Consider the following 24,614-nt stretch of genomic DNA (forward strand, 5'->3'; position numbering starts at 1 on the left):
TTCTGAACACGCAGATGCGATTTTTATTTTAATCACCAAAAAAGTCTCCTTTTCTTAGTACTCTTGGCAATTCCCAACACACGCTATTGGACAAAATGCTTTTTTGAAAGATGAACTAGAAAACCATCTGACACCATATCAGACCAGCATCAAGTAATTGTTGATGTCTGAGGGCTATGTCAATCTCAACATGACTGCACCAAAGCATGGGGGAAAAAAGGTTCTCGGTCAAATAAAGAAACTTACAGAATCTGAGATACCATGTTGTCCACATCTGCCATTATTTTAAATTTAGCACCTATGGTAGAGATGGTGCGATGCCTGTCATTTTCCCCTGTAGGCTTACTAACAGAACTCTGACTCAATTTGCAGCAAACATGTGCCCAGTTAAAATATTTGCTCTCCCAGGCAAGAGACGGCCACATGCCACAGTCTTCATCCCTGAGATGTTAGAATTCTCCTGGGTAAGACCTGAGGGAAAGATTGATGTTCCTAATGAAAGGGGACAGATTACAAAGGCCCTCATCTTTTGCCCTTTGTAGTGTCTTAGGATGGAAGTTTCCTCCATGATAACAATAATCTACTTCATATTTAATTGATTGAAACCTTCTTGAGCACAGGAACCACTTCTTTAGACCCGCCTTATAATTTAGTCTGGCTCCTCATCCAAAAATAAAAGATCGACAAACACTTGGTGAAAGTAAAACCTGTAAGAAAGGCTTGAGAACATGAGAAGCACTGGGACAAATCTCAACCAAACTGAGCGTATTTCTACACCCTGTAATTAGCATTAATCAAATCTATAGGGCCCAACTCTTGCAAATATCATAATCCTTTTTAAATCCAAAATGCTGTTGACCCATGCATAGTACTTCAGTACTCACTAATTGAAAATATGCAAAATTCCAAAAGCCATATTGGATTATGAATCACTAACAATTGGTTTTTTTTTTGGTGAGGAGAAATTGGCCCTGCGTTAACATCTGTTGCCGGTCTTCCTCTTTTCCTTTTTCTTTTTTTCTCCCCAAAGCCCCGGTATATAGTTGTATATCCTAATTGTAAGTCATCGTAGTTTTTCTATGTGGGACACCACCACAGCATGGCTTGATGAGCACTGTGTAGGTCCGTGCCCAGGATTCAAACCCGCAAACCCTGGGCTGCCGAAGTGGAGTGTGTGAACTTAACCACTTAGCCACGGGGCTGGCCCCATCACTAATAATTTTAAATAAATATTTCTTTTAATAAAGCACACAGGATTTGCAAAGCAGTTGATATATTTGCAAGCTACACATTTATGGTCTATAGGAAATGTATAATGCAAACAGGGCACATTGAAATAATCCATGACCCTCTTGAGTTCCAAGATCCATAGGTTAAGAATTATGAATTGATAGTAAGAGCATTTTGGCTGAGTCTATTCCACTGTCAGCGCACTACCCAGAACCACAAGGATGTGAGTTGTAACAAAGCCACGATTTTGCCTTCTGCTTTGGCCAACTTTAATCTGGTTTCAAATTTCTGAAGCAAGCTTCTGCTCCTATTTATAATGTGAAATTTAAAAAAACATGTTAACACTTATGAAATTGTTATGCTACATAAAAATTCCTCTGAGACTGAGATGCCCACAGAAATGCAAGAGATGACAAATAATTCGCTCTATCACACGTTTTCTTATTTACCAGTAGGCATTAATAGCTTCAAATCAAAGTTATATTTCCTATTTAGAGGGGCCGATGATTGAAATGAAAAAGATAAATAGCATCAGTTCCTTAACATAATGAAAGCAGGCATCTGCTAAGTTCCAAGACAGGCTTTTTAAAGTGCCTTTTATAAGAAATCAACAATATATCAATTTCTTCCAGTCCTTGGATCGAAATGAATCGATCTGTTCTCTTCAGCCACAACCCAAGAAATGAGTTTTGATGACCATCTAATGCAAAGATAATGCCCTCTTAACCAAAAGCCAAAAAAAGAAAGAAAAGAAAGAAAAAAAATCTCCCCGAAAAGCAACAGCTTTGAAGCAACAGCCAAATTTGTTTTTGTCCAATTCAGCTGTGACTTGCAGCCCACCAAGAGCCTACAGCCGCTGCAAAGGAAGATGGGGGAAAGGAGAGGTGGTGATCACCCCTTGGGAAAGCTATAAAAAGTGCCTAAAAGACTCAGCAGTTAGCAAGAGAGTTCAAAGAAATTCAAGGGAAAGAACTTCACTCCCATTAATTGCGAGGAGAGAAGGAGGAGAGAAGCAAGAAAGGAAGAGGGTCAAAAGAGGGGAGAAAACACAAGACGTGGCCCCAAATCGCAGAGCAAGTCTACTTTACATGTAGAGTTGAAATCCCCCCAAATTTAGTTTTATTTCCAAAAGACTCACTCCAAGTTTTCAGTGAATGCTTGCCCTGCTCTTACTACCGTGCCAGCACACGTCCCCTCCTGTTCAGAGAACACACATATCTCATGGGTCAGCCTCTGTTCAACGAGGGCATTAAATTACATTATGAAGAAAGACGTCAGTTCTCTGGGCCAAGGAGTAAAGAGATCAGCATTGAGTCTGTGCTGTTTACCATTAACACAGCAGAGAGAAGGAAACATCAATTAGCGGGTTTTTTAGACTCCATTCTTCATTCTCTAGACTGCCTTATTCCAGAAAACCATTGAGCTGTATCATTCAGGCAGGCTGTCAACATCCTAAAACAGATACTGGCTGTACTCTATACATGAATATTTAAATATAATTTCAATTTCCCCAAGAGGATTCCCACAGGGGGAATACTAATTTGAATTTTCTTTGGTTGTACAACACTCTTCCAAATTTGCACTTTTGCAAAGCCATTCATTTCCTACAAAGCAACAAGCTCCTAGAGGAAAGACATGGGGGTGGGGCGGGGAGGGGGCGGGGGTGCCCAAGCTAACCGATGCCAGATGAACTTTCCTGGATCCAGAGAGCTTTGTTTTGAAGATTTCCGCCTCTCATTAAATCAAAGTGGCAAAGCAGGTCTTGAAGACTAGGGAACGACATTCTCTACCCAGAAGGTCAGGACTGCCAATGTTGGAGGTATTTAATTTTCTGGGCTGAAGAACCCACATTGTCCCAGAGTGAACTTAGGGAATCATTCACATTTTTAACCAACAACTACAAATGTTTCTTAAGAACTGAGGCTTAGACAGCCTGAGACCATGTCCTTTTGGCTATTTTGGCCAAAACAGCTGTTTGCATCTCTGACACCATTTCTACCCTAGACTCAGAAACAAGACGGATTCATGTGTACCAAAATTACTTTATTAGTTTTGGATGTAGTAAAAGCATCATTACTTAAAATGACACTCTGCTTTTTCAGTGCAGAGATTTGGCAAGAAGGTGAGAGCAACATCCAAGTTATAAAAACCTTAAGATTTATAGCAGATGCCAATAGTGGGGCTACACCCTTACAAACAACGAGGACAAAAGTCTGTCTCCAACGATGGGCCAGAACATAGAAGCTGTGAGCCAGGACTATAGGGTAATTAGGATTACTTTTGTTCTGCGGTACTTACTAAAGTAAGAGTATGTGCATAAGACATTCCAGGGGAAAGAATGTTTGCATCCTTTCTTCATCCCCCAGTTAAGCACGCACACTTTTACAAGGAAAATACACCCTTCAGGAAGGACATGTGCACCTCCAAGGGTTTCTGGTTGGTATCCTGGAAATCTTTCATCATGGTTCCCTCACTTTCCTCCACACACATGCTCTGCTCCACACATTACTTTTTGTGAAATAGAATTTGAAGACTGAACATTGGCGGGTTCAACAAAAATTCTACCTGTATATCAATCAGAGTTTCGTGGTTGCAAGCAATGGATACCAACTCTGGCTCACTTGAGGAAAAAAAATCAGTGACACTGGAGCAGACAGAGGGAAGAAGGACCAAGCTCAGAAAGGACAAGGATTGAGCAGTTCCAGAGGTCCATGCAGCAGGACCACCCTGTCTTCAGATCCTGGAGGACAGAATGAGTTTTGGCTACTTTCAGCCTTTTTCCACCATACTCAGGATTCCAACTCTTGGAAGAAAGTGTCTTGTTAACCTAGACATTTGGGGCACTCATTGACGCCACAGCTAAAGGAAGACACGCTGATTGACAGGCCCCCCTAAAGTGAATGGAGTCCCCCCACTGCAGAGGAGAAAGAATAGTTCCTAAAAGTGCAATCAGGCTGCTGTTACCAGAAGATGGGACGTGAAGCTGGGCAGAAAAAACCACAGATGTCCACTTCTACTTCTACATAAACAGTCTTAGCATTCCTACTGAATTGTTTATTTTTTCAACTTCTAGGGACAACTTTGGCAAAAACTACAATTAATCTTATTGCCCAATAGTCTGTGTCACAATGTCCCATATAAAAAGCAGCATGGTCATTTCCATGGTTCTCAATTTAGCAAAAAGTTTGGGGTTCCTGATGAGCTGATGTACATTCTTCTATTAGATAATGAGGGCAAGGAATTCATCATGTTTCTCTTCTTACTTAGGCTGCCAGGAAGCTCAGAGCTAAAAGTTTTAGGCTCAGTTATAGTAGCTATCCGTAGTCTATGTTTTCGGTACAACTAAATCCTTCATTATATGACTGGTATTTGAGGGGTTTTACTTCAGTCTTGTTTTAATGTTTCAATGGTATTTCTATATTTTACTGGAAAGTACTTCAAAAATACGTGAGGGGCCGCCCTTGGGGCATAATGGTTGAGTTCACGCATTCCACTTCAGGGACCCAGGGTTCACAGGTTCAGATCCCAGGCGCGGATCTACACACCACTTGTCAAGCCATGCTGTGGCAGTGTCCCACATGCAGAGTGGAGGAGGACTGGCACAGATGTCGGCTCTGCGACAATCTTCCTCAAGCAAAAAGAGGAGGACTGGCAGTGGGTCTTGGCTCAGGGCCAATCTTCCTCAAGCAAAAAGAGGACGACTGGCAAGGGGTGTTGGCTCAGGGTCAATCTTCCTCACCCCCACCTCAAAAAACTAAAAAAGCACTTTTGAAATTTTTTCCTTACTAACCAAAGGCCAACCTTTTCAGAACTATGTAAGGATCTAACGTATAATTATTGTATCCTTCTGAGCTTTTAGATCGGCCAGGATCTTTGTATTCTGCAGCCAGCATCATCTCTTTCCCTTTTTCTCCTGCAGAGGTAACCCTGTACAGTAGAAGCTATTTCAGATGAATTTCTGGTTTTTAAAGGTGCTATAGGAAAAACATTAGATTAGATTAGATTAGATTAGATTAGGTAGAAGGGTGGAGAAATAGATTGAGAATCAATAGACCTAACTCTGAGTTTGAGTATAGTGTGCAATAATTTTTAGAATAGTTATCAATAAAGTTCATAAAATTTTACGGGGGTCAAGCGGAGAAGCAATAGGCAACTGTTTCAAACCTATAATTAGCCTGACTCTGAGGGATGCTGGAAAAGTGCAGGACAGCACTTGCGTTTTCATGAACCAGGCAGATCGGCTGAGGGTGGAAGGTCTAACTCAGTGTTTTATAGCTCAAGCCACTTTCTGGTTCGTCCATGTACTTTTTTCTTTTTTTTGAGGAAGATGAGCCCTGAGCTAGCATCTGCTACCAATCCTCCTCTTTTTGCTGAGGAAGACTGGCCCTGAGCTCACATCCATGCCCATCTTCCTCTACTTTATATGTGGGACGCCTGCCACAGCATGGCTTGATAAGCAGCACCATGTCCAAACCCGAGATCTGAACCTTCGAACCCTGGGCCACCGGGCCGGCCCCCCATTCATGTACTTTTAATGCTAAAAATAATCAGAATCTCCTAACTCTGTGGGAAGCGGGCAGAGTCAAGTAGAATAGCAGACCTGGATAAGCAAGAGAAAGCAAATCTGCTCCCAGGATGATCAGGAAACAAAAGATCTGCAAAGGGCTTTCTAGTGGTTTTTTGGCGGAAATGGAAATTGTTAGATATAAAGGTGTTGCCATCATTGTGAATGTTTTTCAGTTTGGGCTTCCTGAAATAGCATTGGAACGGATGGCTGATAATCCACAGGCTGATCATCTGCGAGGAAAATGTGGAAATCCATTAAGTTAAAAACTATTCTCCACCCTCTAAATCTATCTCTTTCTTGGAAGCAATCTGTTCCAACGTTTGGCAGTAAAAATGCCCCAAATGAGCCAATACCATAACAATAAGAAATTTTAGCTGCCTGGCGTGCGATACGTAGGAAACAGTGATCTGCATTTAGTGAAAAGTCGAGGAGGCTTTCCCCTTCTGCCTGGGAGCCCTCCCGGATGCTCCAGATTGGAAAGTGGATGAGTGATGACCCTTCTAGTTCCTGCAAGTCTGTCTGCCCAGGAGAGAAGGGGCGATGGCATGGCCCCCACTCCAGTCACACAAACCCTACCACACAGCTCCCAAAAAAGAGAGGAAAGAAACTGGCCTCCAGGTAGCTGAAGGTGAGCTACCAGAGTTGAGGTTGGAGAGCAACGAATGGTGTTAAACACATAAACTTAGGCACACGATCACTTATCACCCTGGCCCTTAAGAGTCAGGAGACCAAAGACCTGGTCTGGTCCCGATTCCAGCATGAACATGAACTTGGGATTCTCCCATGAGCCAAATGAAGGAGCTGAACTACACTGGGGTCCCAGACTCAAGGACCCACAGGGCTCAGCAGGTTATGGGAATTAGTGGGCCGTGCTCTCTCACGCCCGGGATGGACTGGAGGCCACGTCCATCCCAATGGAACAGCGACTGGTCAGTGGTCACTCCGTGAGAATCCAGGCCCACGGTGGTTTTGATGCTCCCATTTTTTGAGAGAATCGGAAAGTCCAGATTTCCTTATAAATTCCTCTAATTTTTCAATCCCGGAGACTAATTTGTAAAGTTTTTATATACACCAAAGGGGCCAAAGGAAACATTTTTGTAAGCCAGAGCCAAACCTCAGGCCCACAGTTTGTCAACTTAAAGGAGTGCAAGAGCTGGACCGCAGTGGCCCGGACTGTAGGATGCTTCTTCACGAGGAGCTGGGTTTATCCTCTCCCCTCGCATGGAAATTCAAGGGGCATTGGCATCTTAAGGGCTACAAGAAGTCCTGCAGAAAACCAGACTCACTTTCTTTCCCTAGTGCTCCTCAAACCTATTTAAAGACTCAAATGAGCAGCTTGCTGAACTTGGGTTCCATGGAACCCACTTTGGGAAACACCAAACCTCTATTATCCACATGGCACTAAAATTCTATGCTGTTCTTCCTAGTTAACCCTTGGATCTGAAGCAGGAGCAGAAATTAATATTTACTGACTCCCAATAACGTGCCAGATACCATGCTAAACGTTTTGTATTCCATATTGCAATTAATAGTCAGGAACTAAATTATTATCCCCATTTTTTTTTTCTGAGGAAGATTAGCCCTGAGCTAACATCTGTGCCCATCTTCCTCTGTTTTTTTATATGTGGGATGCTGCCACAACATGGCTTGATGAGCAGTGCATAAGTCCACACCCAGGATTCAAACCGGTGAACCGTAGGCCACCAAAGTGGAATGCATGAATTTAACCACTACACCACCTGGCAGGCCTTTATTATCCCCATTTTAAAGTTGAGAAAATATAAATCAGAGCCCCTGAGGTAACCTCCAATAAGTGAAGCAGCCAAGATTTGTATCCACGGGTGCCCGATTAAAAACCCCATGGTCTTTCCACGATTCAACAGCCTGGATCGGCCACAGGTAGTCTGACTTGGAGCCTAAAGAAATATTCTCTCATCACTTCCCATTTTCCCCAAACTGCCCACCCCATGGCTTTGGATCTGCTTTATGTTTCCCCTCAAAGCTTCCAGGCTTTTCATCTGAAAAACACTGTTTTTCCGAGAGCCAGATAATCCACCAAAGGACTCAGCGCCACTGAGCAGGTGGGAGCCTTTGCTCAAAGGAATAACTTATCAACAGCCAACAGCTGCACTGAACACGTGACAGCTAACTTGTGGAGCACGCATGCGTGCCAGGGACAGTGCTGGGTGCCTGGGTGACTTCCTCCACCCTTCCATTTCTTCCTCTTTTAATATCTGCACATCCTTCACCCCCTCGTCTCCCCACTTTCCCCTTTTCCTGGCTTTCTTACCCATCTGCTGTCTCTCACCTCAACCTATTGCATTTCTTTCCTTCACCCCCAAAGTGAATATAGTTAGGAACAGAAGTCTAGCACTTTTCGTGCCATACTTAGGGATGACCACACATCCTCATTTCCCAGGTGACTCTTGGTTTCTGCCTGCTGTTTCAGTGAAAAGAGAGAAGAAAAAAGAAAACATGGAGAATCCATCATGCGAAACCATTAGTGGGTCTTGATTCTAGTTTGTGGATGTCGTCTGCCTAGCAGATATAGGATTTCTTCTAAAACAATTCTTTTTCTCAGGAATATGGCAACTACAAAATTTAGATCAGCTGCAACAGCTTTACCAATGGCCACTGAACCTTAGTGAAAAGCTATGGAGACACATTCACAAAAATAATATAGTTTTAAAATGTTTTTCCCCTCAAGAATGAAAATTTGAGGCATTTGACTCAATCTCTTTTAAAATAAAGGGAAAGGACTATAAGACTTTGTTCAATAAATATATAAGGAGATCATGTAGCACAGTATCCAATCCTGTTGAGGGGATGGGGCCATCGTGAACAAGGAAGGACCAAGAAGGCATCAGCTTGAACTTTCCACCCTGTAGTCTGGATTTCTTCTCTTGCTCAACTACTCATTTCACTAAGATCCTTAGGCAAACAGATTGATGGAAAATGTCATTTCAAGAACTAAATGGGGAAATGTCTGAGAAGGTGAGAATGGAACTCTAAGAAAAATACAAAGTTCATTATTTACATTCTGGGTTAGAATTTTAATTTCCAGTTAAAAGAAAATGAAACCTCCAGAGAATTCGCAGAAATGAGGGCAGAAACTACCTATGTTTAGTCCTCCCAACACCTAGCACTGTGTCTGACACACAATGAATAGTTCACAAACACTTTCACAGATTTATAGAGTACAGTTGACATATAATAAACTGCACAATTTGTTAAATTTTGGCATATGTATAAGCCCATAAAACCATCACCATAATACAGATGTTGAACATATCCATCACCCTCAAAATTTCCTCAAGTCCTTTCTAATCCCTTCCTCCCATCCCAGCCTCGGGCAACTACTCATCTGCTTTCAATCATTTTACATCCCCACCAGCAGGTGTGAGAGTTCCAGTTCCTCCACATCCTCACCAACGCTCGGTATGATCAAAGCCTTTTCAATTTTAGCTATTCTACTGTTGTGTAGCGGTATCACAGTATGGTTTTAATTTGCATTTCCCTAATGACGTGGAGCATCTTTCCATGTGTTTATTTCCCATCCATATAACTTCCTTGTTCAAATCATTTGTTCATTTTCTTTTTTTGAGATTGGCACCTGAGCTAACAAGTGTTGCCAATCTTTTTTTACTTCTTCTTCTTCTTCTCCCCAAACCCGCCCCCCCCAGTACATAGTTATATATTCTAGTTGGAGGTCTTTCTGGTTGTACTATGTGGGATGCCGCCTCAGCATGGCCTGATGAGTGGTGCCATGTCCGTGCCCAGGATTAGAACCGGCAAAACCCTGGGCCACTGAAGTGGAGCATGTGAACTTAACCACTCAAGCACGGGGATGGCCCCCTTTGTTCATTTTTTTTTTTTTTAAAGATTTTATTTTTTTCCTTTTTCTCCCCAAAGCCCCCCGGTACATAGTTGTATATTCTTCGTTGTGGGTTCTTCTAGTTGTGGCATGTGGGACGTTGCCTCAGCGTGGTGTGATGAGCAGTGCCATGTCCATGCCCAGGATTCGAACCAATGAAACACTGGGCCGCCTGCAGCGGAGTGCGCGAACTTAACCACTCGGCCACGGGGCCAGCCCCCCGCCTTTGTTCATTTTTTTAAATCAGGCTACCCTAATTATTGAGTTTTGAAAGTTCTTTATATATCCTGGATACAAGTCCTTTACTATAGATATATGATATAATGATATATATGATATATAGATATATGATATAGTCATGTATTTGCAAGTATTTTCTCCCAGTCTGTCTTTTCATTCTCTTCTAAATATCTTTAAAATTTTAAATTTATTTTGATACTAAGTTAAAAAGTTCTTAATTTTGATGAAGTCCAATTTATCCAGTTTTTCTTTTACTGAATGTGTTTTTGCTATTGTTCTAAGAAATCTTTGCCCAACTCAAAGAAACTTTTGGGTGTGACAGATCTGGTCATTATCTTGATTGCAGCAATGTTTACACAGATGTATACAAAGTCACAAAGATTTTCTGCTGGTTTTGTCTAGAAGATTTACAGTTTTAGGTTTTACATGTAGGCATTCTGAGTAAATTTCTGTACATGGTATGTATGAGGTATGGATTGAAGTTTTGGGGTTTGTTGTTGATATTATTGTGTTTATTGTTTTGCTTGTGGATATCCAATAGCTACCACATCATTTTGTTGAAAAGACTATCCTTTCTCCAGGGAACTATATTTTTGGCACCTTTGTCAAAAACCACATAAACTTTTGATCAAAAAGCAGAACTCTCAAAAAAGATCCTCATTGACAGCTGCTAAAATTTAAGACATGCACACTCTTTGATTCAGCAACTCCAATTTTAGCAGTTCTGTCTAAAGATACATAAGCACAAGGATAATGCTCAGATTCTTATAACAGTATTATTTACAGGGAAAAAAAACTAAAGAATATAGACATGACCCTAATATTCCCTGATAAAGGACTGAATAAATTATGGTCCAACTCAACCACAAAATTCTATGCAGATACCAAAAGGAATGAATTTGAACTATGTGTACTGACCAAAAGAGATACCTGTGAAACATTCTGTCAAGTGAAAAAAAAAATTAATACATATATATATAATATGATTATATTACTGAAATAAACGTAAATATGTGTCTATATATTTGTATACGTTTGCAAAAACCTAGGGAAAGTTGTAGAAAAATAACTACCAGACAGATCACGTGAGTTTTCTTTGTGGACAGAATTGAGAATGAGGGAAGGGACAGGATTATTAATTTCTTTATATACTTCTAAGCTTTCTGATTTATTACCTTGTTACCCTAAGCAGATATTATTTTTAATTTTTTAATCAAATCAAGTCTAAAATAGTAGCCGTGACATGTAGCAGAAGGGCCACTCCATCCATTTCACATCTGTACCACCACTTGGAAAAAATTTCCATTGCTTGTGTGTGTGTGTGTGTGTGTGTGTGGTTAGTTCAAGTAGGAACAAATATATCAGTGCATGGAGGAAACTCAAAAGAAAATTCCACACTAAGAGTTATGAGTTCATTGTGTCTCCCCAAAATTCACATGTAGAGGTCCTAACCCCTAGTACCTCAAAATGTGACCTTATTTGGAAATAGGGTCATTGCAGATGTAATTAGTTGAGATGAGATCATACTGGTTTAGGGCGGGCCCCTAATCCAATGTGACTAATGTCCTTACAAACAGGGGAAATGTGGACACAGGGAGAATGCCACGGGAACACTGGAGTGATGCTGCCACAAGCCAAGGGATGCCAAAGATTGCCAGCAAACCACCAGAAGCTGGGAGGGGAGGCCTGGCACAGATTCTCCCTCACATCCTCACAAGGAACAAACTCTGCCAACACCTTGATTTCAGACTTTCAGCCTCCAGATCCATGAGACAATAAATTTCTGTTGCTTCAGCCACCCAGCTTGTGGTCCCGCTATGGCAACCTTAGGAAATGAATACACTAAGCTACCACGAATTTAAGTTCAAAGCAAAGAGCCACCCATCAGCACCATGGTCCCACAACCCCAAGCTCCATTCCTAGGAAACATCACGAGAAGACTTAGAAAGTAAACAGCAGTTTCTACTACCCATGATATAGGGGGCTTGTACACCAGGATGTCACATACACCTGAGGGAAAGCCAGTTCCTGAAGTAAAGGCATCAAAGCATATGGTGGGCAGAAGGGGCTACAAAATCTGTGTGCTTATCCTCAGACCCGCAATTACAAGGAGACTGTGAGGAAGGACTTGTGATTAAAGGATTAAGATGGATTTATTCTTGAGGAAGGATGACAATTAAGGAGTTCTTTTCTCCTGGCAACTCTCCACTCTTCTCCCTTCCCATGCACACATGCGGTATTCACCCCCTACTGAGGAAGAGAATGAAAAGCACGAAATGCAAACCCGAAGAGCAGCTCTGTAGTCATCCAGACTCCTTGGCCCGCGTCGGACTGGAAACGTCTCTCCATTGCCGCCACTGCATTGAAAAGAGGAGCTTGCCCAGGAAAGCAAGTGTTGTGACTCCTCGTAACATTTATTTTTTGTCTTAAAAGTGAGTTCCAGAATAGGAATAGGTTCTCCATTAAAATAATGTATACAGTTACCAAGTGAAAAATGAAAACACAACAAAATACCCAACCGGATACAAATAATCAACCATTCATACTATGGGGCCGTCCTGGAGGCCGACGTGAAATGACTCTGATGTCAACCTAGATGTTGTCTTAGTTGGGAAGAGGCAAGTCCTGGAGGCTCGCTACCCAGAGACCCTGCAGAGACTCTGACAACCTGGATTGTCTTGAGGACAAAACCCCAGCCCTCTCCCTTGGTCTCCGCCTGCCTGGAAAAGTGTCGCTGAGATCTGCGTCAAAATGACTTTCACATCCCAGCCTATTATTTCAACGACCAAAGCTAACCATCTCTTGAAGCCCATTTGCAGTGTTTTCCAGAGGCTCTCCCTTGAGCAACACAGCACACGTTACACTCGGTGTTTGCACCTTTTCCCAGGATGCTGGCCAGAAGCAGATGAGGGAGAAAGAAGCAATGGTTTAGTTGTTCTCTAACGTCTGTTTTCATTTTTTTCCAAATCCACTGTAAATAAATTCACACTCAGTACAAAAGGAGCATGCTTTCCAGACACATTCATGTTGTCCCAGGACGTGAAAGTGAGGCATACCTAGACCTCCAGAAACACAGAGACCGAACACAGTCAAAAGGCAACATGGTTTTATTAACATGTTAGGTTCCCAGGGCTGCTGTAACAAATTGCTGGAGATTGGGCAGCTTAAAACAAGAGAAATTCTCTCACAGTTCTGGGAGCCAAAAGTCCAAAATCAAGATGTTGGCAGGGCCGTGATCCCCGCAGAGGCTCTGGGGAAGAATCCTTCCTTGACTCTTCTGGCTTCTGCTGGTGGCCAGCAATCCTTACAGCCCTTGGCTTGTGATAGCCTAACTCCACTCTCTGCCTCCGTCTGCACATGGCTTCTCTCCTGTGTCTCCTCTGTGTCTTCAAATCTCTCCTGATAAGGACACCAGTCATTGAATTTGGGGCTCATCCTAATTCGGTATGAACTCATCTTAGCTTGATTATATCTACATAGCCTCTGTCTCCAAATAAGGCTACATTCACAGGTACCTGGGCTGGGACTTGAACATATCTTTTGGGAGGGACACAATTCAGCCCACAACAACGAGTAAGACATGGAGAGCAGGGTTTGAATCTGAATCTTGGTCCCTTAGTAGCCACATCAGTTAGGAATGCCCAAGGCACAAGTGATGAAAACCCAACTAATATATAGGCTTCAACAAACAGAAGGAGGTGGTATTTTTCTCACTACTGGAACCTCCTTTATCAAACTAAGACCTGACGTGCAACAAATGAGGGAAGAAGGAGGAGGTTGGAGTCATCAGGCATGACAAAGAAGACCTTAGCAGGATGAGGGCCCCAAGGGGCATCAGCATTAAGTGAGAGAGCTTGCTAAGACTTTGGAAGCATTGAAACAGGCCAAAGGCACAAAGCAAGTCTGTGCCTTTTCCCTGACGTGTCCTTTTCCAGTGCTTAGCTTGAGGGTTTGGACCTGGTAAATACTCTGATGCTTTATCACTGGTTAGCAGCTAAATTGGGATCAAAACTCTTTTTTTTAAGTTAACACAAAACGATAGTAACTAATTCCACTAAACTTTAAGGAGGTCTTTGGACAAACATCTTGACCATTTCTTCTAGCTCTGCTTATACAAAGCTTCCATTTAGATCTGTGCCCAAGGGGCTGAACAAAGCACAGTGCCGTCATTGAGTGCTTCTGGACTAGTTTTATTTGCTGACCACTAACAAGTCCCTGAACCGCTGCTATTTGAGGAGTCAAATAGCCCTGTGGAAGGGAGCCTGATCTCCAGTCGCCTTGGGGCTGTCCAGGGCCCACTTTTCCAGGATCTAATTTGCAGGACTAATTTACATGGTAGAATGGAGCCAGTGCCAGGGGAGGGGGGGAGGGAGAGAGTTAATCTGGAACATCAAACAAAGGCAAAAGTTGCCCAACACTCCAAGGTAACCCAGTACAGTCAACACGAAACGGCCCCATTAGGCAATGGGTAACCAAGGGGCAGAGTCTTTTCCAAGGCTAGCATTTTGCAAGTCACTTGGTAGAGATTTTGCTGACAAACTCGAAGACCCAATGACATAAGATAGCATTTCACTTCTGAGAGAGACTTAGACCTCAAATTAATGAAAACTCCAAGCTTTCGTTATGAACGATAAGGCCCAATACTTGGCACTTACTCAACCACAAGGGATGAAAAGAACAGCAAAATCTAGAATCGGTTTAGCGAGAAACCTGTGCCTCTGTAACAGTAGCATTGCTTATCTCAAAACAATTGCTCTTGAACTCTCCAACATCCTCCCTCTCGTCCCTCCATTTTTGGTCTGAGCATGGAATGACTGCCTACGTGATCAAGCTTGATTATCAGCTTTCGAGGGCTCTAGTTTGGATAAAGGCCATGTGCTCCAGTTGAAGAGACTCTTAAATAGCGCTTGAGAATTCCAGCTTAAGTTTGGCCCAGGAACTTACTTCCCCCAGAGATGTGGACCACCAAAAATGAGGGTAGCCTTTGGTCAACATAGGCAATCACTCTCCTTCAACAAGAAATATGAAAGCAGCCTCTCTGAGCCAACGAGACCACCATTGCTCTAATTCTATTCATTAATAACAACCAACACGTGTACAGCATCCCTCTTTGTCTTATGCTTCCATGCTATGGAGAAGCTCTGCAGCCAAACCACCCAGTTCAAATTCTGGGTCACTTCCTTTCTAGCTGCCTAACCCTGGCCAAATCATTTAAACTCTCTGGCCTTCAGCTCCTTTAGCTATAAAATGCGGATAAAAGCGGTTATGGGAGGTAAGCAAGCTAGATAATTCAAATAAAACTCCTGAGCACAGTGCCACACACAGAGCACGTGCTCTGTAAAAGCGGGTGGTTGTCATTCTCTCCTCCCACCCCTACTTTGTTCTGTGTCCCTTTTGTCGATTTGGTCTGCCTGGAAATGTATCATCTTTGCCAAGGATTTCTCTCTGCCTGACGGGCCAGGTCGAATGGTCTCCGGCTGATGTTCCAGACGGTTCTTCTGTCTCACTTCTCAGGGGAAAAGTGGGAGTAACACAATGCTAGAGAAATAAATCCAGAACAATCCACACTCCAAGCCAAGGCAAAATCTACCAGATATGACAAGGCAGAGAAAGGGCAGGGTCATCCTGGAGGAAGAAACACTCTTACCTCCTGAAATCTCCAGATATTATTTAGCTAAAAACGTTAACCTTCTTATCAGCCAAAAGTTTAGCAAGAAACCAAAAGAAAGGTTCTTCCAGATGTGGTTTTCTCCCTGCCCTTTCTCTTTTCACCCTCTTTTGGAAGTTCTAATGGACAGCCATTGGCCAAAATGAGAGTGAAAAAAACATGGTGGAGGACAGAAAATGGCCCAGGCTGAGGAGGCGAATCTAGCTTAATGGACAAAAGCTCTGTGTTTTTGGGACCTGCCACAGAGAAATTTCAATCTTAGGGAAGACAAGCGAATGATTACATTGGGACCTTTACAGAACACCTCACGAGAAGATGCCTGCACACAGATTTCACAATTAGAATTTGGTAGAATTTGTTTCCCATACATTCCTACTAACACATTCCACTCCATCCTTATAATAACTATATCGTCAACAAGGGTGTGTTGGCCTCCTTCGTTTCAAACTCAGTTTCCATTCATGTTTCTCCTGTTCTCCACCTTTCCTGGCTTCCAGAAAAAGGTGCCTGGTAGCCCAAAGACATACGCTCTGGGGAAATCTATGTTCCAATCTATGTGGCTAAGTCCACACTCTTGAGTGGATGAGTCTGTCACTTCTACAGGATCCGCCCAGGCCAATAATTAAGACAATCAGGAAACCCATGCAAATTTTAAATATCAAGGCCAGAGGTAATCTCATCTCTATTTTTAAAAAAACCAATACTCGGCCTTTTTCTACCAAAAAGTCCCCTTTACTATTCTGAGAAGAGCCCGTTTCAAATCTGCTTCTTTAAAAATTTATAACTCTCACGAGTCCCTCCAAGAAAAAAGTCTGCTGTGCAGAGAACGTGAAAAAGGAAGAATTCATACCTATTCATTTTTAAAAGTTGGGGTGGTAATTTAAATCTTCATATCCCTTTTGATCCTATTATATTTTTAATGGCAGAAGCTCCCAGTGAGGGCTCGAGTGGGCTGCAAGAGAAGTTTTAACATTCAAGGGAGCAAATGAACTTGCTGCGGGGTTTGTGCGACTGAATGAGAAATTACCCAGCTCAGCCCCGCTCGGGGCAACAGGTCGCTTCGCCTGTACTGGATTTGGGTCAAACCACTAAACCTCAAAGCAGAAAATATCAGCATCACTTTGTTTGGCAAAGAAGTGGGTATTGATAACGAGAATCTAATCTGATCAAAGATGCTATTTCCCCAGTAAGAGAGCTGCTTGCTGGACTCAAATCAGTTAGAGGGTGACCGTCTGGCCAAAAACAAACTTGTGCCACACTCCCAGGGCCACACACCCTTTGAATGAGCATCAGCTAATCAGAACTAATAAAATCAATTAAGAAAAGCTGTTGTTCTTTTCTTCCCTCGCCTCTTTTGTTTCCAGGTATTTGTACAATAAATGGACTGCTTAGTTCCATTAGGAGGCTCTGGGAACGCATCCTTGAAGCATTTTCTTCACTCCAGTTCATCGAAATTAGAATGTTTGCATTAAAAATTAATGAGGTTATATGAGAAGGTTAAAAAGATCTGTGTAAGGAGGGTGGGGCTCTGACTTCTTAAAGAGTGGGACTCATTTATTTCTTCATCGAACACGATTTCCATCGCCACCTCCAAGGCCACAGAATCTGGGCATGGTAAAGCACCCCATTCACGGAGGAATCGGAAACCAACGTTCCTATATGGTAGTTCCTTGAGGGCAAAAAGGGGAAGAAAAATTCCCAGACAGCAAACAGAGACTCTGACAAAGATAACCACAAGGAATGTAAATAAAATATTATTACAAGCAACTCATTCAGCATCTCACCCTCAACAACTCCCTCCCCTAGAAGGAAAAAGTAAAAACATACAAATTGTGTGTTTTTAAAAAGAGGAGAGCTGCTATTTGGAAAGAAGCTGTGAATAGGAAGACGATTTTTCTCCATTTGGCTCACTTTTATCATCGCAAGGCTTGAGATGTGCTTTTAAAAGAGAACCCGGCCTGTTTACTAATTTAAATTCGGGGAGCATGAAGTTGAGCCCCGTGTTGATAAGTACCTTCCAATAGTGACTTGATCTCAGTCCGTGATAAGCCGTGTTTACCTGAGCTTTCGAAAGCCAAAAACCCAGGCTCTTTCAACATGACTCTTCAAAATGAAACAAATGCATTGCAAATGCAACGTGTAATAAACCAGACTCATGCCAAATGCACATGTGTACATTTCACAGAAGAGCCAGGAGGACATTTCTCGCAAATGATCGTGGTGTGGAACACAAGCCAGAGCTCCCTCCTGCAAAGAGTCACGTGCTCTGGAGTGCACAGGAGTCCCTAAATGAAACAGGCCGGTAGAAATAACTTCAAGAGACAAAACCCACCGAGTCTGCAGAGGCACAGATCACTGGGCCATAAAGGCCATCTCAAGGAACTCTGGCCTCATCTCTCTAAGGACTTCCAAGAGCTACACTCCTCTGTTGGATGGGGAGCCCTCCATCCCTCCTCTCAGTCACCCCTTCCTTTAGAACAGAATGCATGCCCTGAACGGAAGCAGGAGCTTAAATGCACCACAGGTCCCTGGTGTCACCACCAAAATTCTTTTACATCCCCTTTGGCAACCAATCAGAGCCCCATGGTGATAGTCTCTTAATAAGACAAGGAGGGGGTTAGAGGCTGGTTGCCACCACCCCAACTCCAAGGGTCCCTTTTCTTGTTTGAGTCCCTGGGGGATTGGCCTGGTGTCTCAGGCTTCCAATGTGAACCTGCTCCCCACACATCGCAGGCCCAAGAAGGCCTGGAAAAGAGCTCTGGGGCATCTGTTCCGGCTAAATGCAATGCCCTCTGCAGGTTAATCCTCAGTATGAGAACTCACAGGCAAAGGCTAGCCTCTTCCAGCACCTTGAGGGACAGTCTGAGTCTGGGACTTTCAATTTTCACCTGGAACCCTCCTGAGTCAGCCAGGGCTCCTGGCCTCCACTGTCCTGTCTACAGAAACACTCCGTCTCCGACGGTGCTGTATTTTACCACTTGCACACTTCTTCAAAGTTTACTACGAAGCAGTGTGGCTCTGAGCCTGCCAACAGCTTAACTGCAGCATCCCGTGGATTTTATCTGGCAGAGTAGCTGCCCTCCTTCTGGAGAATATTTACAAGCAAAAGGCAGTCATCAAACCTTGCAGTGGGGCGATTCCAGGGTCCCAAGTGTCACTGAAAGAGGCCCCTCTCCAAAAACGCCTCTCATTCTCACTTGGACCCCTTTCCCAACTCCCTAGCTTCAGAATCCAGATTAAAGGCAGTTTGGCATTTCAGTCCAGGGCAGTGAAAAACTTTTGATGGGGTGACACACGCAGGACATAACTATTCCTGGCTGAACTTAACTTTTTGATTTTCAAATATCTGGGGGAGCCTGGGTTCGGGGGAGATGAAGGGAGAGCGCCAACGAATAGGAAAAAATAAAATCAAATAAGTAGCATACCATGACCAAGCCAAACCAAGCTTGATATTTCCAAATTATACTGGCAAATGGATGTTCGCACAAATCATTTGTTCTGTCTTTCCTGGAGACAAAAAGCAAAAAAAAATCTGGATGCAAAAACCCTAACCCCAGACCAGTAAATTGTGTCAGTGGAATGCAATCTAAAATTGCTGCTCAGAAAGTCCAACCTCACATATACCAAAACCCACATAGACACCCCCAGCCAAAAGTTGTAACGGCGAAGCGATGCCTTCGTCAATTTCCTCACCCCCTAACCCTGCGGATGCCGGGCGCTGGGCTAAGCCGGCAGGATCATGTTCCTATCCATGCATCTTGCACGATCGCTTTGGGCAAATCCCTGCAAGTGGGCAGAGGCACCAGCTCTGCTCCTCCGGCCCGGGCACCTCCTCCTCCAGGCTGGCCCCCGGCCGCCCGGGTGTCCCTTACCTGCAGGCGCTCTGTGGCCGGCTGCCACATCTTCCAGCCGCGGGGTTTGGCAGAACAGACGCTGGCGAGACTCGGTCGATCGCGCCAGGGGGCGAGGGGCTGCGGTCCCGCTTTACATCTGGGGTCGGTGTCCGCGGGAGGTGCGTCCTGGATCGGGCGACGGCCACCGGGTGGGCGCAGGGGGCGGCGAGCAGGAGGAGGCGGCGCCGCGCTCTGCTGCCGGCAACTTGTGGGCACGGCCGCGCGCCGGCTGTCCTGGCGCAGCTGCCAGAGGACTGCGCAGCTCCGCCCGGGCCCGCGAGCGCACGGCGGCGGCGGCGGCGGCGACCGCTCCCTCCTCCTCCCCCGCCGCCGCCGCCGCCCGGACCTGCGCGCTCTGAGCATGCCCGGGGCCGCCGCCCGCCCGAGAGCCCGCACCCCCGAGCCGCGGGGGGCGGGGGCGCAGCCACCGCGGACCCCACATCCCCTCGAGGGTAGAGAGGGAAGGCCGCAGCCGGCGGCCCTGCTCCCCGCGGAAGCCCCGCGTGGATTGGGGTCTGGAGAGGGGACGGACTGGCTGGGGAGGACAGGGCCTGGAGAGCGGGGGCTTCCTAGAGAAAGAAACCGTAGCCCCCTTGGGGGGTCCCAGGCTTCGGTTCAGCAGGCACCTGTGACTTGCTTGGCACTGTGCTGGGCGACAGACTTCCATTCATTCTTCCCACTCCAGTTAACTGAGCAGCTATTATGCCCCAGCCTCTATGCTGGGTTCTGAGGATACAGCGGTGCAGAATAGAAGAGGGTGGAATGTGCCTCCTCTCCTGAGCTTCCATCCTAGTTGGGAGAGACAATGACCGATAACACATATGAAGGAACAGGTGGTGATGAACACTAGGAAAAAAAATAAAACAGCTGATGCACCAAGAAGGGGAAAGGAGAGCTTCTTAGATGGAGGTTCCGGGGAATGTCTGGAATAAGACCCAGAAATGGACTTGGTGAGGATGACTTGTGGGGCAGAGGCCTGGGGCACCTCCACCTGAGTGAGATGGACAGCACTAGGTTCCCCATCCGTCACCCTTCCTGAGATCTGTCGGGCACTGCAGGAGGCTCTGAGAACCAAAAATAAGCCAGGGGCCACTCTGGGCTCCCAGGCCTGAAGGCTCACCAGCTAGTGTTGGCCACCGTGAAATACTACCTTTCCTAAACAGGCCTGGCTCTTCCCATCCTCTTGACCACTGGGCAGGATAAGTATTCGTATTCTCATCATATGGACGAAATAAATGAGGCTTGCGCAGTTTACATCACTGTCCAGGTGACAGAGCCAGTGAGCGGCTTAGATAGGGCACACTCAGCTGACTTTGAGGCCACAGCTCTTGCCGTCTAACTGCTCTGACCATGGACACCTGGGAAAAAGGGCAACCATCTGGGGTTGGGGGCAGGGGGAGTGGCAGGATGGGGATGTTAAGCTGCGTCTGGAGGGCTGATGAAGAGTATGGAGGCGAACAGGTGGGAAATGCTAAGGGACAGAACGAAAAGAGAGGGGGGAATGAGAGCACAGAGTGCATGGGGGCCTGAGAGGCGGGGTCCAGGGAGCATTGGGGCAGCAGGGGAGGGTCCTGAGGACAAGCCACAGTGGGACGTGTGCAAAGTCTGGGTCCTGAGCCACGTGCACTGTCAAAATAAACACCCATGTCCAGAAGGGTCTGTCCATTATCCTGCATATAGCATAATTTCTAGATATCAGAGTGCTCCAGAATCCAGCCCTCAGCCCACCAGAACCTTCCAGCAACTCTCCAAGGGACAGAAACCCGTATCTCTCAAGGCTTAGGGAGTCCAAGATTCACAGAGTCACCCAGAGGAGAGTCACACAGTGGCGATTCAGGTCCATGGCTCCGGCCACCATAATGCTCTTTTCCTGGGCTCCAGGTGGCTCCTTCCAGACCACGCCGTTGGTTGGTGCCACCAGCCCAGGCAGGCCTGAGATCCTGGATGCAAAGCCACAGAGATACTTCTGAGGGGCTGGTCTCTGTTTCTCAAGATGATCACAGGACCCTCTGGCTCCTGCCTGAAAACCACAAGGACGTACTTTTTCGGCTTCTTCCCAGGCCCAGCCACTTGTTCTGGCCCTATCAATCAGTCCTTTCTGATGAGGTGTTGGTGTGTCAGCCTTCCTTGGAAATATGTCTCAGATGCTTGCTCCTACGGTCTCTGTTTTGAGATGATATTTTTACTTTTCCACTAACTCATCCTGCACACTTCCCACACCTGGAAATTTTCTGATGAAAATAACAGAGCTTCCCAGACTCCTAGACCCCTTTTATCAAATCCCAAAGCAGAAAGAGATGCACTTCCTTACAAAAATCTAGAAAACCCAAATGTGCATATTAAACCTCTCAGCAAGCTAAAACAGGAATATTCAGTTGCCAGGACATCTTCAGACTTAAGCTTTGAAACCATCCTTAGCTGCAGATGCTTCCGTGGAAAAACGATTTTTGTTTTAAATAGCAGCGGGATGCGATAACGGCCTAAATTCAAATCACATTAGAGCGTTAAATCCTGTCTTCTCACCTCTGAGTGTAATTAATTGTTATGACTCAGTAATGCAGCTTTTAGTTCAGAGTATGATGCTATTTAAAGAGAAAAGCTTCGGCTCTGTGGAGATTGCTTTCAGTTACCAGTCTCACTTTGCAAACAGATTTGGTGAAGTAGAGAATGTGTTTAAACTCAGATGACACTCCTGTTTCAATTACCTTTATGCCATGAATCAGGAAAGTATTGGGGTGGGGGGGGAGGCACGGACGTGGAGGCTGCTGGAAGGTGACAAAAGGGATGGGACAACCTCTCACGGTCAATTTTGCTCCCAAGCCTTCCCATTCAGGAGGAAACTGCAATAGAGGGTGAATGAAATAGAGACATCTACTGGCTGGAGCTGGGTCGTGCACTCTAATCTCTCCCAGTTCTGTTCTGGGACGTTGCAACTTCCCCCCCCTGGTGGGTCTAAAAATACTGCTTTACAATGTAAACAGCTTTGATCTGAGCAAGGGACCGTTTCTGAAACAAGCAGGAAGCGTTCTGGTGCAATGAGCAGAAGCATTAGGACATAAGTAGGTGCCTAATTTCATGTACTTAATCCCTTGTAACTATCTAAGTAGGTCTAATCTTATTAACAAATAACATTTCAGGGAAAATGACCAAAAAAAAAAGATTGGCAAGGCCCACATGGGTTATAAACATAATGTTTTGTCCAGAAAAAAAATTATAACCATCCCTAAAAATGTTTGTAAGCCATATTTTATCTAGTTCATGATTCTGACGCCCAATGTAAGCAAGCTAGATGTTCACATCAGGAGAATGGTGAGTTAAATTATGGTCCAGCATGACATTAAATATTAAAATATTATGCAGCCATTAAAGAGGATAATTATGAAGCTGTGTTATAGCTGAAAAATATGACTATGATATAATTATGGATTTTTGAAAGTAGACTAAAATGTGCATTGTTTTAATATATGTATAAAATCTGGATCAATCTCAATAAATACTAGAAAGGAGCTGGGACAAAGGGGAGACTGAGATTGAAGCCTAGTCTTCGGACTATCTAGGTGACGACTCTTGGCAAGTTATTTGCGTTGCTGAACCGCAAATTTTTCATCTATAAAACAGTGATAATAGTACTTAATACTTAGGATTATTGGGAACCAAAAATGAGTGCACGTGTGCAACGTGCCTGGCACAATAGTAGGCATACAGAAAACAATAATTTTTATCTTGTTATTTGTCTCTCCCCTTTTTGATGTTGGGATAATCAAATTCTGACAACGTGGCCCATGTTTCCTGTTGTAAAGTCATTTCCATTTGGAATATTTGTGGATTTAAATCATTTGATTTAGTTTCTCAAACGAAAGTGATAAACCATTTCAAGCTCATTTACATTCCTAATTTAATCAAATGGGCCAGGAAAATTTATTATAGTTGTATATTTAGCAGAGCAAGCATTGGAAAGTCCTTCTTATGGTATCATTAATGCTATTTCAAAATCTCCAAAACAGTTGTAGATGAGCAATATAGAAAAGTCTGACAATTCACTAAACCATTGAAACCTCCCTATGGTGGTGGAGCCACTCCTAGTGATGGGTGCGTATTGGGGTGTTAAGATAACCCCTTTTTTTCCCTTAAAAGGGAATCACAGTTTGTCTTTGCAAACTTGGTTAAAAGCGAATGGTGCAGGACTGGTTAACATCCAGGATACGTATTGTCATTCTCCTATTCAAGACTTCCTCATGCCCTCACCAGCCTTAGAAATGTGGTAGATTACTTTCAAAGATAGCCACAAACATGGCCTTCCCCCGGAAGTCATGCCCTTCACACTGTGGCTTGCCTGTTTCTCCCATCTGCACCCTTTGAATGTGTGCTAGACGTGTGTCTTGCTTTGATCAATACAATGTAACAGATGTGACATGGTGGCACTTCCGATCTTGGACCAGAAAAGACCTTGCAGCTTCTTCGGTCACTCTCTTGGAACCTGAGATCATGGCAAGAAGCAGCCCAGACTAGCCTCCTTGAGATGAGAACCAGGTAGAGGGAGCCCAGTGGACAGTTAGCATGTGAGTGAGTTCATTTTAGAACACCGAGCCCAGTCACATCAATCAAGGACAGGAGCCATGTGGGGGACCCAGGTGAGGCCAGCAGAAGAACCACTTGGCTGAGACCAACGCAAATTGCTGGTCCACAAAATCATGAGCAAATAATATGGTTGCTTTTTAAGCCCTAAGTTTTGGGGTGGCTTGTTGGGCACTAGTAAATAACTGATACAGAAAACTTCACTAAGTGTTAGTCTTTCCCACTAAACCTCACATCCTTCTCACTTTTCCCTAACAACCAATTTATGAGTTGACACTAAAGTGAAGCCTGAGTCTAACACAGAGACTTATTTCCTTTTTTGGTTTACTCTTACCTTACCAATTCCCCCCTGCACACCTCTATCCTACTCTCAGATGGTGTGGGCCATGCTGCCAAGTCATGCCTACTAAACTTTCTAGTAAGTCCTTCTGAAAGGAAGATGGGAAGTGGGCTGTGCTCCAGCTGTATAATGATCAAGGCAGAATTTTTTCTAGCAACTCTGTACTATTCTTGTTCTTTGCAGCCTGGTTTTTCACGGTCCTTCTTGCCCTCTGCCACAGTCCTGAC

The 24,614-nt window shown here is 44.4% G+C and overlaps 1 protein-coding gene across 2 annotated transcripts in view; it reads right to left on the reverse strand.

The window, feature by feature from the left end:
- Positions 1-19,850, reverse strand: part of PID1 (phosphotyrosine interaction domain containing 1) — a 226,107-nt gene extending 206,257 nt beyond the window's left edge. Inside the window, exons 1-2 of one of the 2 annotated variants that reach the window (XM_070618523.1) lie at positions 19,452-19,850; positions 13,010-13,310 (exon numbers count right to left, since the gene is read on the reverse strand). In XM_070618523.1, the coding sequence (XP_070474624.1) occupies positions 13,125-13,310; positions 19,452-19,835 (570 nt within the window). In that variant the 5' untranslated portion in view covers positions 19,836-19,850 and the 3' untranslated portion in view covers positions 13,010-13,124. Of the gene's footprint in view, positions 1-13,009; positions 13,311-19,451 lie in introns of those variants that run through there. The other variant, XM_070618522.1, reaches the window with a different exon arrangement.
- Positions 19,851-24,614: the final 4,764 nt, after the last annotated feature.

This window comes from Equus przewalskii, chromosome 5 (genome assembly GCF_037783145.1).
Source record: "Equus przewalskii isolate Varuska chromosome 5, EquPr2, whole genome shotgun sequence".
In the NCBI taxonomy this organism is placed as follows: domain Eukaryota; kingdom Metazoa; phylum Chordata; class Mammalia; order Perissodactyla; family Equidae; genus Equus; species Equus przewalskii.